This window comes from Centroberyx affinis, unplaced genomic scaffold (assembly GCF_046629955.1).
Source record: "Centroberyx affinis isolate AG114_WGS23_722 - 3 ecotype Tasmania unplaced genomic scaffold, CSIRO-AGI_Caff_v1 ptg002348l_1, whole genome shotgun sequence".
Lineage (NCBI taxonomy): Eukaryota > Metazoa > Chordata > Actinopteri > Beryciformes > Berycidae > Centroberyx > Centroberyx affinis.
Window position 1 is genome coordinate 92,500 of NW_027280611.1, and position 20,022 is coordinate 112,521.

Genomic DNA, 20,022 nt, shown 5'->3' on the forward strand with positions numbered 1-20,022 from the left:
GTAGTGTATTTCTGCTCTAAGTGGACCTTAATGAGACCTGAAGTTTTCCCTTTATTGTGGCTAATGACCTACTGATGTGACTTTTATTATTTTTTTCTTTTATTTTACAATAATTTTCTCTTTGAAAATTGCTGGTATACATATTATGTAATTTGTAATGCACACTAGGTTGCACTAGGTGCACATTACAGTTCTAGGATCCATAATGAAGGTAGAGAAGTTAGAGAGAATAATAGTGTGTGCATTCCCTTACAAAAATGTCATATGTGAAAATCAACATGTGAATTCAAAGCACATGTTCTTTTTGGACACATGCTGGTTGTCATATGTGAAAAATTTTTCCCACATTGTATTCTGACATCACATGTGCCATTTTTTATTTTTCACCTGTCATTACATATGACAATATTTGTTTCACATGTGAAAACTTAATTTCATGTGCAAAGAAACAATTTACAGGTGAAAATGTCATTTTCAGATGGGAAATTTGTCTTCACATGTTTTTGTGACATGTTTTGTAAGGGTTGTATGTGGGGAAATGGCTTGAAGTCCCACAGTGTAGTGGGACAAGGACGGGGTCCTCAGGTTACTTCTATCTCGTATAGCACTGTAATTCAAATAGGCAGAAGTAAGACTGGAGTTAATGCTAACAGCTTCTGAAGACACAACAGTAAGAAATGCAATGCCTACTCTAGCAACTGGGTAGAAATTGATTCCTAAGGTTGTGATCACATGGGATGTTTTTTTCAGTTTTTGCATTTTTTCAGTTAAATTGGGTTTGGTTGCAGCAGCTGGTGTCTCCTCCCAACTACACAGCTTCATGAAGAAACACTTCAGCAAGCACAATCGTAGTAGCAGCAGTAGCAGTAGTACTAGTAGTAGCATTATTAGCATAAGCATTCTTCACATTTCTTCACATTACAATTATAATTGTTGTTAGTCTATAAATTGTCATTCCTGTTCAGTACAGTGGCCTTCTCTCTGGACATAGTGGGGGTGTGAATCCAGGGATAAATTCAGCCACAATATGGTGAACAGCGACAAAAAGGAACCATGTGAATTCTGTTAAGGCCAACATGTTCCAGTTATAATAGGGTTCATCAGTATTCATCAGCACCTGCCAGGGATAAATATAGTTTTAATCTGGACACCTGGGAAAGCAAGCATACACTCTCATAACATCACGCATATGTGTGAGCATATGTATGTGTGTGTGTGTGTGTTTGAATTTGATTTATTGCGGCCCACTAATTGCAGCACTCACATACACACACACACTCATGCATGCACACAAACACACACACACACACATGCATGCACACATGGTGGCTTGTCTTACTTTGGCATGGTTTTCAGGTGGTTCTCTCTCAGTTCCAGGATCCGTAGTTTGGAGAGTCTGACAGACAAACAGAGGACACATTAGCCAAAACTTGTATTTATCTATCTCTCTATCAATTGCATCAAATATTTCTGGGAAGGTCAAAAATCCTGAAGACTAGATAACATACACTGAGGAAAAAATTGTCCATAATGTCCCCTGCAGTCTCAGAACCAGCGTTGAAACTATTAGCAGGACTATTATAAGTGGTCGATCACCAGAAATTACATCACAGCAAACCAGATGATCAACATCATGGCTATGCTTCTCTTTATTTGAACACTGTCACTTTTCAGCTTGCACACCTCCATAGGAGTTCAGGAGGAGTTGGCAGCATAAACTGTCCTGGCTATCAGCTGTCACCTCTGGCATTAAGGATTTATCCCCTCTCTCTCAAAATCAATATTTGTAAACAGGCAAGATTACTTGTTGAAAATCTATATATAAACACAGAATAAAATAAAATTACTACGGTCTAATTTTGGCAGTGCAACCCTGGCCTGGATATGCAGCTACAAAATGGATACAAAAGTCTAATTTTCCTCATTTGTAAATATGTCAACTCTGCAATTTTAGGAAGAGGCTTTGAAAATGAAAGTAAGGAAATGGTTCTAACTACAGGTCCCCAGAGTGGCCAGTTTTGGTGGTTAATCATTCATGCACTCATACAGAGGCATGTGTACTCAAAATAGAAAATATCAGGGAAATATCCATTGAAAAGTCAAAGACCCAGGCTGATAAACCAGAATGTGCCAGCGCTGTTTATTCAAAATCTTTCCACTCATTGCAAGTCACTCTGGATAAGAGCCTCAGCTAAATACCTAAAATGTAAAACACCCAATCCCACACACACACACAAACATACACACACTCAAAATTACACACATGGCTTTACCTGCCAAAGTTAGCCGGCAAATACTCCAGGAAGGCATCGTTTAAGAAGAGCTGGGTCAGATTCAGGAGCTGGGTAAAACCATCTGGGAGTCTACAGAGAGAGAGAGAGAGAGAGAGTGAGAGAGAGAGAGAGAGAGAGAGAGAGAGAGATAGAAAGTTAAGTTAGTTTGTGTCCTTGAAGAACCTCTTCGGAATAAAACACGACAAAGTCAGGACAACGTTCCCATGACAACCACTGTAGAAGCAGTTAGCTAGCCTAGGGATGACTCATCACACACACACACACACACACACACACACACCCACACACACAGACACTTCTGTCTGCAGTATAGGGTTCAGTCTAGTTTATGTGTCTCCCAGTCTAGCAGGCGTTACCCTCTAATGGCACATTCAGCACCATGGACAGCACCGTGCTGTTAGACTCAAGAAACGAGGCTGCAAGTTGACACAGCACGCCCAATAGGAGACTAGCAATTAGGCAGAAATCCTGATGCTCCAATCAGCTTTGGAGGCTGATATTCTGGGTGTTTCTACTGGTGATAGTAGCAACAGGCCCAGTAGTCTCATTGCAAAATGGAACTGAACATTGGCAACAAAGTTCACTACTTTCACTAATGTGTGCTGCAAGTTGAAATTCCAAATCATTGTCAGCTTCAGAGGGCTAAACACAGGGATTGAAATACTTAGAAGAAAAAGAAGAAGAAGGTGGAGGAGAAGAAGGTGGAGGTGGAGGAGGAGGAGGAGGAGGAGGAGGAGGAGGAGGAAGAGGAGGAGGAGGGGAATAGACAGAACAGTCAAACAGAGTGAAACAGCTGAAGACAAAATTGCATTGGTTGACCAAACCGGCACCCAGCACCAAACATGAAACAGTTTTGCTTAAAGAGCCGACATAGATAAATAGCCAACCAACATTTCAAAAGTTGCTACAAAACAGTCTGCGGTAACACATTGCTTGATGGCTTTTCTTTTTGCTGTGGTATCATGTTAGTATCCAATTTTTAGATCTTAAAGTTAGTATTGGTATCAAAGTCAAAGTTCTGGTATGGTGACAACACTAACACCCCTAGGTGAAATAATTGTGGAGAAGGTAGCAACATGTGTCTTGTGCTGTGATGAACTAACAAGGTCTTGTCTGGCTCTGGATCAGGATCTGGATGGCTCTGGATATGCTGGTAATATGCATTCACTTGTGAAAGCAACTACCTTCAATCTTCTTTGCATCCCTGATTCACTCAAATTTTGCCTTACCTCAACATTTCATAAGTTCTGGGTCAGTAATTCAACATACGTATATCTTTGAAGGTTCGACTGTACATCCCGTCACAGTGATTACATTACGATGCTGTGTTACTATATTGTGTGGGTTAGTATGGTGTCTTACTTGGCGATGGGGTTGACACTGGCCTCCACCACAGACAGACCTTTACAGCATTTTATATTGTCTGGAAACTCCTGGATACCTGTTAGAGAGAGAGAGAAAGAGAGAGAGAGAGAGAGAGAGAGAAGTATCATGATCATCCTATTGCCTATTTGCTATATTTTCATGTTTATGTATGATTGCATTCACTTTGAAAATCTGAATAAAACCAGAAAACAATAGATGCAGTATTATGATAAATAGATAAATACCATTTTTACTGATGTCCAGCTCTTTGAGGTTGACCAGGCTGGCGATGGTGGTGGGCAGGTTGGACAGGTCGTTATCAGGCATGCTCAGCTTCTTCAAGGCCTGGCAGTTGAACAGTTGCTACGGAAACACAGAGGAAACATGAGATATTGTGGTCTGTTGGCAAAATTACACAGACGTTTAGTAGAAAAGTACAAAAGGACAGAGAGAGAGGGAGAGGGAGAGGGAGAGAGGGAGCAGGAAAGCGAGGCAGAGAGAGCTGGGAGGCATGCACCATTTAATGTTGTGGAAAAGCATTGCCATTTTAGCTGCCTTGTTCTATGAATAATGCAGAATTAATCTCCTCCATGATGCCTAAACAAACAAAAACAAAACAAACAAACAAAGCAGCTAATATCAGAGGATTTTGCTCTGCATTGAGTGGGAGATCAGTACCTGTTTGCTGAAGGTAACGCATTGTGGTAGTTCTATTCTCAATCTTTTAACAACTACACTAGATTTCAGCCAGAGACAATACTCCACAGCATACTAAGTAATTCATGGTTAAAGGTATTATGTGTAGCATTTAAATGTCAAAAAATCACTCCAATGTTAATTATGAGAGATTAGTATATTTAGCGTAAACAAACCAGACCGTCACTGAGCAGATCAGCAGCCTCTACCAGCCTCTACACCGCATTTCACATTGTGAGACACCAGTTCACAGGAAATTTGCTCGGTCTTTACAGCACAAAGTGAGATCGCTTTATGGCACAAAACAGGAACAGGGCGGAGCGAACACTTTCAGAGTTTCTTTCTAATAGAAAAAATAATTTCCAACATGTTTATCTTCTTTGGTAAAGACAAAGAGAAAACCAAAGAAGCACTCTTTCAGACAGGAAGCAGCATGGTTTATGGGAAATGTAGTCTTAATTTTGAGAAACACCAACAATACCACTGGTGTGAGATAGAGGCTACCAATCATCTCCACCATGGTCTCATTTGTTAACAGTAATTATACCAAGGTCTCACAATTAATTTGACAATGATATATTGATGTTTAAAAATGCTACACACAGCACCTTTAAGATGTCACTTTACAGCACACCAGCCTGCCTCACCACACCCTGATAGAAAACTGTTATATTCTACAGTATGTATAGGTTTGGTTTGGGATCCTCTCTCTCCTGAGGTTTGTTTAGGTCACTTGCTCCTTATAAATACACAGTTAGGCTGAGTAGAGTACATTCCGAATTTATTGTCCTGCTCATAGATTCCCATCCAAATTGTCATTTTTACAGTGTTATGAAAGAATGCAGCTTCAAGCTCCTCTGCTCAGTGAATAAGATAAAGCTCCTAACAAATGAATGAAATATGGATTTCCAATGGTTTTAATAGATACATGAGCTACGTTGTCCACCTGTCTGCTCATCCCACAAGTAAATCGACCTTGACTCCATATCAGTCGTGACATTGAGGGGTTGGCAGCTATTTTTGGCATCCACTGATTTGTTTTTAATTTCCTGCAACTAAACTCTGTTAATGGATAATATTAGCCGACCTTCTGACTGGCTGGAACTTTATGGAGCGGCAGGTTGGCGTAGTAATTAGGGAGACCAACCTTCAATGGGAGGACGCATGTTTAAGCCTCCGTGTTGGCAAGCATCCGCCCTGTTGAAGTGTCGCTGAGCAAGAAACTGAACCCCTACCAGCTCTCCTATTCTATTCTATTCTATTCTATTCTATTCTATTCTAGCACTACTATAGGGTCTAATTCTGTCCCTCTAACCCTCTATATTACAAGCCATTACAGGAAAAGCAGAGAGGGCCTCAGGGCTAGACATGGACAGGGCTGCAGTGTGTGTGTTTGTGTGTGTGTGTGTGCGTGCGTGCGTGCGTGTGTGTTAGAGGTTGGAGCATGGCCTGGCCTTTGGGCACAAGCCATCCCACGCTGCCCTTACACACACTCAGTTACTATCCTTACACACAAACACACACACACACGCACACACTCAAAAATACACAATCGCTTACTTACTCACAGACACTTAAGGAGCTCTCCAACACACTTACATAAAGGCCAATCACTCTGGCACTGTCAATAGCTCTTATATAATCTTGGCAGGGCAAACACACACACGCACACACACACACACACATACACACACACACACACACACACACACAAACACACACACACACGCACACACCGACTAGGGCTGACTAGATTTTTTGTCTCGTGTCTTGTTCAGTCAGATGCAGGCATGCACACATAAATGGTGGCCTGCCACTTACAGACCCTATTAGACTGTCTTCATTCATGCAGTTTATATTTAGAAATTCACTTAAACCAGGGCAGGATATCCAATAAAATGAGAAATGAGGTAGCCTTCTTAAAAACGCCACCTGTGTCTCTCCTCAAAATGTTTTAGGGACTTTTCAGGCCTCTTCAAACTCTGCTTCTGATTGGATCGTTTCAACTGGAACCATCTGTTTTGTTTGTGAAATTCCCTTTTAAATGCACGCCCCTCAGCTTCCTCCACTACCAGCTGAAGTGAATGAATGGGCTCAGACAACATTCACTTATCAGATCACCTTGACTACTGTGTGTGTAAGCAACAAGGTAAGTAACAGTCTAGTAAACAGTGGGTGGTAGGGGTTATATGCAATATGAGGAGACTAGGTGTTAGTGGTAACAGTTAGAAGTGAGGGGATGTAGTTAATGGGTATGGGTTAGAGACAGAGGTTTGCATTAACATTAAAGGGTCACAGTATTGCTTAGAGAAATGCATTGAGGCTTATCATAAACAGTCACTGTCATTCATTTGTATTCGCTTGCATCTTGAGTGTGAACGCAATACAAACTAGCATGCTTTTGCATACGCAGACCAAATTTCAAAAGAGATGTGATATGTAGACTAAATATGCAATTCTGTTGCATTGTATGTCTTTGCTTTAGGCAAATCAGTATGTACCTATCATATGTCCATCCTGTGTTCTCATGTGATTATATGTGAAACTAATAACAGAAAGGAGAGTTTGTTCTTTAGGCAAGTGCTAAACCTTTCCTGTGACAGTGGTGTAATCATGAGCCATTGCTGTGGAGGAGATGATAGCGAAATAGTCTTTACTCCAATTTTATTCATCAAATTCATCAAGTCACAATGCTGCAGCACACAAGCCTATTGCTGCTGTAGTGGGTTTTGCATGTTTGGTCCATGTACAGTATCAGTCTTTTTTCAAACTTTGGTGTGAGAGAGGTTGGCGCATGGGGTTGACAGTTACCTTGGGTAGTTCCTCTATCTGGTTGGCGTCTAGGTAGAGTTCCTCCAGAGTCCTCTCGAAGCTGAAGATCTCCTTGGGGACCTGCTGGAGGCTGCAGTGGGAGTAGTCCAGCACCGAGATCACTTCCTCTTCACCGCGGAAACAACGACACGGCACCAGCCGGCCAATCAGCTTCCGCTTAGTGGTCATTTCCAGACACTGCACTGGAGGCAGGGAGGGGGAGAGGAGAGAGATGATTTTAGATTATATTCAATAAAGAGTTCAATTTTAGTAGTTCTACAACTCTTGAACATCACCAGGCTCTTGAGATCAAGCCAGCCTCAAAATGTTCCTGCTTCATCCATACAGTGTGAAATTGGCATGAACAGCCGTAGCAGTCGTAGGTGTGAGATTTTCTCTAAACATTTCATTGTGAAATAAATTGAGATAACAACCATGAGAGCCGCATTCTATAATCCTGTTGACAGATTTCATTCTCCACCCTCGCTGCTTCTGATGAGTAACTCAATGCATTAATGCACGAAGGAGCAAGTTTTCACAAACCACCTACTGTAGTTTCGAGTTTGCATCACATGAGCACGGCAAAATCATCAGTGTTAATTTAATGAGTGTAAAAATCAACATGATGCCAGTGTTTATCCGAGTCCACACCCATTAGAGTTCATTTGACACTTCTAGATGGTTCTGAACAGCCGCCAACAGAGCCATGTCAGTAGCTATGAGTGGACACACAACTCATTGTCAACAATAATTGTCACTGAACAATCAACTCCAGAGAATGTGTTGTGTGGTGATTTCTGTGGGTATTTAGAATGGTTAATGCAGGTTTTCAGATACATCTAACGCTCCTTCTCCACTATTATCAGGTCACTTAGCCCCTAACATCACCAACACCACCACTGGTCAAAGTTGCACTGCAATGCATTCCGTTCAATGTGTGCCTCTTAGTAAGTGGAACAGTAAAACCTCCGCTTAATGTGCTCCATGTTACAGTATTCACATCTTGAACCATTTGCTGTTTTGCACTACAGTTTGCCTGTTCAGTGTTGAACGCATTGCGTGTTGCTTGGTGTCTACTTGGTGTATTGTCCATGTAGCAGAGCTGTTCCAATGCATTGTATTGTATTATTGTACTGTATTGTATTGTATTGTGTTCTATTCTATTCTATTCTTGTCTTTCTGTGTTCAATTCCATTCAATCCCACTATTCCACATATTCTATTCTATTCTATTCTATTCTATTCTATTCTATTCTACCGTTGGCAGTGATGAACCAGTCCAAAATTCTGCTGAACACAATAATGTGTAAAGATGCTGACAGCAGTCTGGGGTCTGAACTCAAGGCAGGACTGATGTACTGTAGGACCAACACAGGCTTTAGGGCTCCAGCTGACTCTGCTAGCTTCTTGCCAGGCAGGTGTAAAACCCGGGGCAGATGGGTAATACAGTCATCCCTCGCCAACCAGCAGTTACCCGGCTCAGAACAGGCTGGGGCTCAACTCTCTCTCTATCGCTCACTCTATAGCTCTCTCTCTATAGTACACACATGCACACACACACACACACACACACACACACACACACACACACACAGTCTCTTCAAACAACAAGCCAGGCCCATATAATTAGAACGAATCCTTTGTAATTCTGCAACAACATCACTCCATCACTCCATTACACGACTCACATTTAAAAAGCTAGCGGCTGAATGGCATAAGTAGGCTAACCATGGGTATTAAAATCCTTGAGTGAGGATTTATCATTCAGCTTTATAATTTCAAACCAAAACGCTTACTACAGTCAATCTAGTGTCAAATAAAAGGCGTTTTAATGCCAGCCCTTTCAAATAAAACAAAGAATGAGTTTTCAGTTATCTGACGGCTGCTTCAATTTCCTGTTTGATCTGAGAGGAGAGGAGAGGAGAGGAGAGGAGAGGAGAGGAGAGGAGAGGAGAGGAGAGATGAAGAGAGGGAAGACAAATGAGGTGAGGGAAGGACAGGAGGTGATGAGGAGAAAACAACCAGGGTGACGAGAAGGCGGAGGGAAAGAGAGGAGAGGACGGAACGAGGGCAGAGGGAGGAGGAGGAGAGGAGAAGTCGGAGTAGAAGAGGAGAGGAGGAAGACCAGGACAGGAGGAGGAGGTGGGGAGAGGACGACATGAAAATGAGGAGGTGTGGAGAGCAGAGAGAGGGAGAGCGGGAGGCTCCGGAGATAAGACCTGCTGCGTTATCTGGCTGTAAGCACATGCAGACACACACACACACACACACACACAGTGTGCGACCCATACAGATGAACATGACTGACAGATAGAGATAGAGTGATCTTGAGCGATGTATGTTATCGGCTCTGGTTTGTTGCGAGCGCAGCTGAGATCAGATAGAGAAGCCGTGGATTCTCCAGAGCCGTTTATCTAACAGAGTTGGGCCATTCAAACCTGTGCATGCTTATCCACAGTCACGCTCAAGGCGGGCGTAATGAGGCGAACCCGGGATTTACCGTTTCTTGTTTGTGTGTAAACCCAGACTTCAGTTTAGACTTTCATGCTGCTCACACCTTTCTACCTCCTAGATGTTTTAAAGCGAATGGAGGCTTAGGGTTTGCTTTATTTTAGGGAGCGGGAGGGATTTAAGACAGAGGATCACCCCGTTCAGATATGCACAGAAAAACACTGCAAGCCTGTGTTTGCCTTTCCCCTTGATCTACGTTTTAATGTCGGTAGGGCGGACTATTTACATATTACACGCTCTGTACACCAGCCACTTTAAAACCATTGAATCGCAGCCGCATTGCCATCAACAAACGACTAATGTGGCCTTAACCGTTCCCAGGCCTGCAGCAGAATACAACACTTTTCCAGGTCAAGACACCCTGCTGCCCTGGATGGTCTGTATTGCGTGCGCTACGCCAAAGATGGTTCACTAACATAATAGAGACTGAGTGCTGTGTGGGAAGATGTGACTTTATGTAACTGCATTCCTTGTACTGTAAGTAGCGTATGCTGCTGTGCGGAGCATGCTTTAAGTCTCTGGTGCAATGTCGATACCTTTTGTGGTTTAGGCCAACTATATATATATTTCCTGCAGAGAGGAAAAGGCTTCTCCTCTAGCGCCAAAGTCAAATAACAACAGGTAGAAACATCTGGCTTCAATGTGGCCGTCCGACCAGCAGAGGACACACGTCACTGGCACAACTCAGTCATTTGTTAAGTAGAAGAAGAAGCAGCGGACACCTTCTCATTGGCTGAGCAGGTAGGACTTCTGATTGCTCTCTTGTCTAAAAACTACATGACCACCAAAGTCGATTTAATGCTTATTGCCTTCTTTAATCAACCGGTTGACTTTCCACCCAGGAGCCAGATGGCCCAGTGTGAAGTCCCAAACCAGACACTGACCAGCAGCTAATATGACTTTTTGCCAGTTTAGTGCTTGTGTGACAATCTACTATCAATCAGCTGCAGGACGAGAGTAGAACACATTTGTCTTATATCTTCTGTTTTATCTCATTTTATGGTGACTTGGCCTTGCTTGATTGTTTTTGGTTTTTCGGTGGGTAAACCAGCCATAAAGTCTAATCAATCATGCACCAGGCAAAACATTTTTTCCCAACTGCAATGTGCACGAATCAATTCCATCAAGTGAAGAGCACCTTTTAAGGTATCCCGAAGGACTCAAGTGGTAAAGCAATGAAAGGGAACTCCGGCTAATAAATGACTAGGCTAAATCAATAGCCTAAATATCAGCACACAGTCTGCTAATCAATCTGTATTTATTATCTAGTGATATCGCAGCTGCTTGATTATGCGCACACAGCGTATTGATATTACGACTTAATTATGGAAAGAGGGAGTAGACGAAAAATAACAGCTTTCTTTGTCAAGAGAGCAGGCAGAGAGGAAGATGAGGAAGAGAGGCGATGTTCCCCATTAGAATTAGGCTATTACTACGACAGCAGGGACAATGACAAATATTAGGGGCCAACGGGAGAGATGACAATGTTTGAGTTGGCAGCGACGGACGCCGACCGCTGAGATAGTCTTTAATTTCACAGGAATACATGCTGCAGAACTGGTTAGACTGCCACATTTTCTTAAATCAGGCTGGGATATGATGCAGCAAAACACAAAACACCTCAAGTGATGTATATGACTGCAACTGTAGAGATAGACCTTTATACCTACAGCACAAGAAGATACAGTCAATGGTAGGAATATTAGGTAGAGGGACGTCTATAGTGCAATATGGATTTCACACCAGGTACTATAAACATGAGGCAAATGCTTTTTAGTCTGGGTCACTGACCTCCATGTTAAACCTTGTTGAAATAATGCCAACAACTTTAGCTCACTTGAATGGATGCCATATTAGGATATACTATAAGCACTAATTCTAAATCTGGGGGAAGAAAATGGGGTTAAATTTGAATATTTTTCCAATTTTATTTTCTACAACTGTGGTGGTTCTTGGTGATTTTGGTGAATAAATCTGGAGGAAACACTGAACTCCAGCCTGTCCTGCCCAGAATGCCAGAGAGTCACGGCCAATAGCAGGGAAGCAGGAAGAGACCAGAGTCAGAGAGAGCCGGCACCAATAGGGTGGAACTAGGAAGTGAGCGTGGTTGGCTGTGTTGGCTCTAGCTGCTGCTATGGAAACTGCATGACAGAGCAGACTGACTCTGCAGTGGGTGCAATCACACACACACACACAGGCACACACACGCACATTTGAATAAGTCACCTATGTTCATATCAATACAATAATTATGACACAGAAGATAAAGATGCAGTGAGAAATTTTGCAAGAACTGGCAATTACATCATGGCAACACATGCAAACGCACACCCACACACACACTCATCCACACAATCACCCACCCACACACACACACACACACACATACCATACACACACATGCAAGCTTTTAGATTGTATATCATTTCTCTTCCTGAAATTCACCTGAAATGGCTCTCCCTTCTATCCTCTTTTCTCTCCTCTTCATTCAAGTTGTGTGTGTGTGTGCGTGTGAATGTGTGTGTGTGTCTTCTCCAGCAGCTCCAGAGGGTGAATTCCCCAGGGACCCATGACAGCCATCACTTCACGTGCAGCCTCGCCGTCACCATAGTAACCGCTGCCATAGAGACCGTCTCCCAGGAGCTGGGTGTATTTTTACTCCAGCATTCTCTCTCCCTCTCTCTCTTTCTGCCATAAAACAGAACATGCTGCACTCAGTGGGCGATCGCTCCACATTTGGTAACTCTTTATATCACACCTTCATCACACCTGAGCAAGAGCTTCTTAACGGCTTCTCTATGTCTCTTTCTTCTCTCTCTCTCTCTCTCTCTCTCTCTCTCTCTCTCTCTCTCTGTTTTTAGCAAAGGTGTGAATGCTTCACTTTACTGAGCTCACCCCAGGCCTCTGCACTTGCTCATACATGCAAATATATATACACACATACACACACTTGAACACTCACACACAAACACATACAACACACACAAACGCATACACATATAAAGACACTGACACACATGTATGCAAACAGCTTCACACACCTTAAATATGTGAAACATGTGCACATACATCCAATACAGTGTGAACAAGAGAAAATGGAGGATGCTGTTTCACATCCCAGTGCTCAACATTGTCAAGCAAACCTCTGAGTAGTGTGTGTGTGTGTGTGTGTGTGTGTGTGTGTTCGTGCGTCTGTGTCTGTGTGTGTGGGAGGCAGTTAGCTAACTAGCAGCCAGGAACAGCTTGTTCTGTCTTTTTTACATTCATTATGTATCCACTTACAGCAGCTCACACACACACACACATACATACAGAAAGAATGAATGTACAAACACGCACAGGTAGGTTATACTGACCAGAGAACAGCAGAGTTGTGCTGCCTTCAAGTGCTGTCAGAGATATCTTAATTACATAGTAATAGGTATAGGCGGTGTGTCTTGAGGGGAAAATGGCAGAGAGCGTGGAAGAAAACAACTGCTGCTAAAAGTGATGGATATTATGTTATTGTTTGACATTCTATGTAAATAATAGTATTGTTGTATGTTGCAATTTTTCCCCATGGGTGCTCTGGTTTCCTCCCACAGTCCCAAGACATGCAAGTCAGGTGGACTGGAGACTCTAAATTGCCTTCAGGTATGAAAGTGAGTGTCTGTCTGTCTGTGTTAGTCCTGTGATGGGCTGGTGACCTGTCTGGGGTGTTTCCCTGCCTTCCACCCAATGCATGCTGGGACAGGCTCCAGCCCCCCTGTGATCATGAATAGGAAGAGGGTAAAAACAATGAATGAATGAACGCATGAATAAATGTTAAATGCGAGAGACAACAGCTGCAAATAGTATTTAGCCTAGAGTTTAACAAATATGCAAGAACTTTTGGTTAATAAATAAATCAAAATATCAATTCAGTGTGCCGCTTTTTTCTTCTCTTCATTCTACCAATGTAGTACAAAGTAGCTGTATGCTGCTTGATTTCTAACATAACACAACATTGCTATAGGGTCCATTTTGTTATTCTTCCCAACAAAAAAACACTTGAATGCTGATAAGGCATCTTTATAACTTGCTGTCTCAGAACTAGGAGCTTATGAGGATTACTTGAAGGCAGCACTAGTGAAACTAACCAAACTATTCAGCATGATTGCGGTCATGGCTGCCAGATGCAGACGTCATCACCGACAGCAAGTCACGCAAGTAAAGGAGGAGGTATTCCATCCAAGAAAATCTGTCTTCCAAGTTGCAAAAAGCTGAAATCATTCATACTGTAGATTTCGTCTGAGTAGTTCAGTCTAATGGAGGACATTCAACCCTGCCAGCCGTGAATGAATTAGTCACCACGGCGCACAATGGCACAATGTGTGCAGTGGTGCCTCTATTTTTTTTATATTTATGTATTTCGCAGGGAGGGGGGGGGGGGGACTTTCTCAGTAAATACATCCAAAACTCCCCTTAGTGTTTACTCAAGCGACTGAGCAGTAAAGAATCTTACGCAATCAGTGAATCAGTGTTAGTGAATTTATGCCCCTAACGCATCGGGTTGTCACACTCACAGCTAGTCCAATCTGCCTTCCGCAGGGGCTCCAGGTGGGACGTCTGTACAAACCACTGACCCTCACACCGCTGACACTAAAAATAACGGTCGACTTCGACGACGACAGCAACACGCGGGACGGCTGATGACTCACCTGCACACGAATGCGTGGGAATCAGCCAGGCTCAGATGCGCGCACGCACAAACACACAAACACACGCACCTATGGGTTAAAGTAGTGGTGATCAGACTGTGGCTCGGGGCCCGAAAATGGGTCACAAGCCTTTTTCTGCTGACAAGAGTACAAGTATGTTAAAATAAGCCATTTGCCCAGTTTGAAAAAGTTTAAGAACGCATTGTATTCAATAAACAGGCAGACAAACATTATAAATATATCTGCATGTGCCAGCTAATAAACAGAATATGCGAGTACTCGGAACATTCAATTTCATTATCTAAGGATTAGAAGTTGGATTGTGAATATATTCATAGTGAAAGACCGTGGAAGTTGTGTAATATCAAGAGGCAATTTGGACTGATGACAGTGCAACAGCAAAGTAAGTTGGCTGTTCACTGACATTTTTCCAAACAGACTTGTGCGGTTTTTCATCTGAAGGCTTCACTCGTCCAACTGTTCCTCAGTGTCTGTGAAGCCGCAGCATCAATAGACTCTGCTCTGCTCTCAGGGAATGGACTATATTTGAGTCTCTCCTCTCCTTCTGTCATCTCTCACTTTCTCTCCCTCCCTCCCTCTCTCTCTCTCTCTCTCTCTCTCCCTCCTGTTTCCAGGCCAGTCTTTTATTTTTTTCGTCTCTGTTCTTCCAGGTTTGTGCTCAGTGGCCCAGTTCTGCCTCAGACGCTCCGGTACATCTCCTCTTTCTGTCTTCCCCCTTGTTTTTTTTTTTCCTCTTTCCCTCTCACTCTTTGCATCTCTCTCTCCCTCTACGCTCTTCTGTCTGTCTGTCTGTCTCTCTGTTTTTTGTCTAACTTTTTCTCTCTCTATCCCACCTCCTACCAAGAGACAGAACGGGAAGCCATCTTAAACCTAACACAATATTTTTGTTTCCTCTCTACACGGGGCGGCTCATTCTAAATCCATTTTTAAACTCCAGGAAGTGATTCATTGGAAAGATAAACTTTGCGTCTTGCATTTTGAGAGCCAGGAAATCCCCACGGACTCAGGTTTTCTGCTCTAAATCATCGCCACTCGAGGAGAAGAAGCAGAAGAGGACTTTATTTGCCGAGTTGCAGAGCTGGGATTTTTCTTTTTCACGTAACCCCTTGCGCACACATAGCCGACACGTATTCATTTTGTCAGAGAGGTGAGACCACAGGGTCCAGATTGGTGCTGGGAATCGAACCGACACCCTCCTAGTTCTGGGTCGACCTCTAAGCCAAATGCGCCGCCTGCCCATTCGAGCCAAAACCCCTCCTCTTCAGCTGGCTGTGACCTGGAAGACTGTTCTAGATAAAAGTGCTGCGCTGTGGGCCGAACTAAAAGACCCGACAGCATCAGTCAAGGTGTCGGCGGGTACCGAGACGCTACAGATTTTCACTCTTGAGGTCCGTCCAGATCAACTGGCGCTGACTGTGTTTAGACGCAACAGTAAACCACAGGAAAACGATTGTGAATGAATGAAGTTTCCGTGCCAGTATCTGCATCCAATTCTGTACTTATAACTGAACCGGAATATTTTCAGTAAGTGTGGTGTAGCAGAGGTTTCAGGTTTAGTTTGAAGCCTAATACTGGCACCACATTAGACACCACACTCTACCTCCTCAGTTTGTTTGCTGATCCATGAAATGCTATGAATCGTTGGCCTAGGTTAGAGAGCAAAATTGTTGAACGCACCTCAGCTACAGAAGTGTTGCACAATAACAATTTCAGCATCCAAGATAACTGCTCAACCCTAAGTATAGTGCATTTGAATGTTTTTCCTCAGCTCGTGTTCGTTCACTCCTAGTTTTCTAACCTAACATGACCGTATGAGAGGTAATTGAGGTTCCAGCGAACTGTGGAGACTAATCTGAAACACAGAGGAGGGAGATGGGACGCTTTCAAATTCAGGCTGAGGATGGCAGTGACTGTGTGTGTGTGTGTGTATGTGCGTGTGTTTTTAGGTGTGTGTATGCCTGTAGGTGTGCGTGTGTGTGTGCATGCGTGTGTGTGTGTGTGTGTGTGTGTGTGTGTGTGCGTGTGCTGTATTTTAGGTCACCTTGCCATGCTGGTGTCGCAGCAGCTAGTCCAAACGCTCAGAGGCAGAAGGAGAGGAGAACAGAGGAGAGGAGAGGAAAGGAGATACGCACACACACACACACACACACACACACACACACTAGGTAACACACACCCAGGCAATGGCGGATGTCTATGATTACAGTGACTATCTTACAGCCTCACACTGTTGACCTAGAAGTTATTAACTATTCATAGACTAATGAGAGGATGACACTCATTACAATAATTTCAATTTGTTTTTTTCTTAAAATTTGTAAATATTAACCCTTTGTATACAAGGTACTATAGTTTCATCTGAATCAGCTTACAATACCACCCGGGCAAAAATGTTAGTATGAGTGGAGCATGTGGGAATCGGCAGTGTTAGTGCCTTGCTCTACCCATTGAGCCACAGAGAACCACTGTGGGCAAGATCTCTGTTTTTTTTTTGTCATAAGTAAGAAGTTTAGACTCTATTCTCTATCTCATTAAAGAGTAGAGAAACAAACACAAACACACACACACACACACACACAGAGTCCTGATTGTACAGAACAGTTCACCTTCACCTGGAAATCTCTGTCTGTACACACTGTGAGACCTGCTGCTATCTGGAACAACCTCTCTATCTTTCTGTCATCCCTCTCTCTTTCTCTCTCTCTCTCTTTCTTTCTCTCTCTGGCCCGGAGTCAATGTCTCTTTTTTAGTGCCAGCTGATAGCTGTGCATGACTGTCTGGATCTCTATTCATCCGTTCACTCCATCTATCACCTGCCACTGCCTCCCTCGCTCCCCTACCCGCTGCTGCCCCCTTTTTCTTCCTCCCTCCCTCTCACTAAATGTCAGTGAAATCGTTAAAATATGCTTTTGCATGAAAACTCCCTCCTTAATCCTATTCACATTCATAATTTTTGGCTTCCATGGAGCGACCAGGTGGGGTTCAGTGCCTCGAGGACACAACAGTGGGGCACATTGTCTGTTGCAGGGATCAAACCTGTGACCTCCCAGTTACAGGACAGTCTCTCTAACCACAAAAAAAAAATAAAAAAAATAAAAAGCCTGTAAACTTGTGGGCAGCAGGATGAGCCACCCTGCTGATTTTTTTTTTTTTTACATGCATTGCATTACTATTTCCCATTTGCATAAAAACCCTTAAGTAAGTTTTATCCCTAAAGCTTTCCTTAACAGTCCATGGAAATCGCGCAAGTGAGCAGTCGCCATGGTAACCAGGGACTCAATTGCAACGATATGCCCAAAATTACCATAAAACACTAATTAAAAAGACTTGGCTAAGAGCACCATTTTGACAAGCTTTATGCAACACTCCTGAACCAATCCCCGAGGTGAGGAAAATGAAATACCTAACTGGGAATGGAAATCTTTTCAACACTCATTGTATGATGTTGTATAATTCTGTGGATTAAATGTAACCCTTAAGTGCAGTGTAAGAGCAGTGTAGCTGAGTGTGGGTGTGATCTTTGTGCAGCAGGTGTGGAGTCGGGTGGTTCTGAGATGCCACATTTTTCCCTCTAAAAGCGTCATGGACTGATTTCAAACACTATGAGATTCGGGCTGTGTCTGTCAAACATGATATCTCAGACACTGCTGGTCCGATTTTGATGAAACTTGGAGGACTGACGCATCTTGGCATTGTGTTCTGGTTTAAAAAAGTGTAAAAAATTACACTGATTGGCCTGATGGAGGCGCTACAATAAAAAGTCAAAATTTCAAACTCTGAAAGGCCATAACTCCTACAACGCAAAACTTGTAGGGAGGATGCACTGATTGGCCCAAGGGGTGCCTGCATCATTTGTGAGGGACGACATGTTAACTTGTTTATGTTTTCATACACCCTCCAGAATACATGTATATATAGCTCTCTACGCATACAGTGGTAGCCATAGCAGAAGTCACTTCACCCTGCATCTATCCTGCATTATTACTACAGCGGTGGAAATGGTAGAAGTCACCTGTAATGTGTATGTACATTACAACAGTACATGTGTAAGATACATTGGCAGCCATCATCATCATCATCATCCCTGTAATCATCATCCTCTTGATCTCCATCACCATAATCATCATCATCATAAGTGTGGCTGCACTGCTGCTCCACCCCCAGTAAACACTGCCGTTAACGCAGGACAGCGGGTTATGACTAAACGCGTGGTGAGACAGCAGAGGCGGCCTGTTGCCGAGCACCGTAACAAAGTCTCCCCGCCACAGACCCCGGCGCTTTCCGCGTCTGGACAGAGCGAGATAGGAGGAGAGCAGCCAGAGAGAGGAGGTAGCTCCATGGGAGTACAGCGGCGTGAAGCGCAGCAGTCACGACGCAAAGCCTCTCTAGAAAGGCTTTAACACGACGCTATCGCCACGGCAGTGTGGGCAATCGCAAAGGCAAATACCAGGCCAGTCAGTCAGGCGGTGAGACGCCTCACTCCTCCACACCTGGACGCTCTCAAACTTCCTCACGATTTGCAAACACTGTTTACAAGTCAGGCATGCTCTTTACTGAACGCTATCCAATTAATAAAAGGAAGTTGAGTTATAATGAAAATATTTAGCCGTTGCAATGAATCTTCACACTAGTTGCAGATATTCTCATATGCAAAAAACACCACCTTCTTTATCTGTGCTTCAGATTTCCAAACTGAACAATTAACTGAACAGGTTTAATAGGCCAAATATGTGTTTCAATGTATACAGCTAGCAGCCTGTAGATGTTTACACTGTAGTGTAATTCTAACCACAGGTAGTGTATGTGTTATTAGGATATGAGTAGGATAATATGTTACATGAGTATAAAAGACACCCACAAACTGGAATGCCGTCCTCTTGACTTGCTTCATGGAGGCTTTAGTCCAAGTATCTTTTTCATTTTTGTCACCCAGTTTTCGGTCTAATTTTGGAGCGAGCGCTCTGCCTCAGCAGAATAGCTCTTCTTCTTCTCTTCCATCATTCAACTTAATTTAACAATTAAATTTTGTCCATTTGTTTCATTTGGTTTTATCTGTCCCGTGACTGCTGTAACCTCCCATTACAGTTGTTCCCTTTATGTACTAACGCCAGGAGCCATACACAAGCTGTAAAACATAGGCTACTTTTCATACTAAAGGCTTGTTAAAAATCTGAAATCTGTCCCATATGATACTCCACAGCCTCTGCATCCATGCAAGGATTATGTTAGCGTGCACACTGTGTTCCAGATAATAGCTCCTATTCCAGTGAAAGTCCAATTCAAGACGAGCTGTGTATCCATCTTCACATCCCGATGACAAATATTACTGTACAAAAGAATCTTACCATGGTATCTGAGCTTACAAAGGCTGTGAAAACCAACAGAAAATTGGATAAAGGTTATCCATGTCTCAGCTAATACCAGCGTATCCCACAATGATTGCTTCTCAAAATCAGGATAAAAACACATCTGCATTATGGTAAAGGAGTTATAACATTTAAATGAACCAACTCGAAAACTGAACTCTCTGGAAAAAAACAGCATATAGGTGTGCATATAAACCAACTCAATGAATTGCTAATGAGCCCTGCTGACTGCATGCTATAGCAGCAGAACAGGCTGCCATGCTAGCTGCCATGCTAGCTC

The 20,022-nt window shown here is 43.1% G+C and overlaps 1 protein-coding gene across 1 annotated transcript in view; it reads right to left on the bottom strand.

Moving 5' to 3' along the window:
• The window catches only part of lrrc7 (leucine rich repeat containing 7), a 45,720-nt gene extending 38,356 nt beyond the window's left edge, over nt 1-7,364 (bottom strand). Inside the window, 5 exon segments of the mRNA XM_071533264.1 lie at nt 1,340-1,396; nt 2,274-2,363; nt 3,657-3,735; nt 3,905-4,022; nt 7,167-7,364. Coding sequence (XP_071389365.1) covers nt 1,340-1,396; nt 2,274-2,363; nt 3,657-3,735; nt 3,905-4,022; nt 7,167-7,355 — 533 coding nt within the window. The 5' untranslated portion in view covers nt 7,356-7,364.
• Between the last annotated feature and the right edge of the window lie 12,658 nt (nt 7,365-20,022).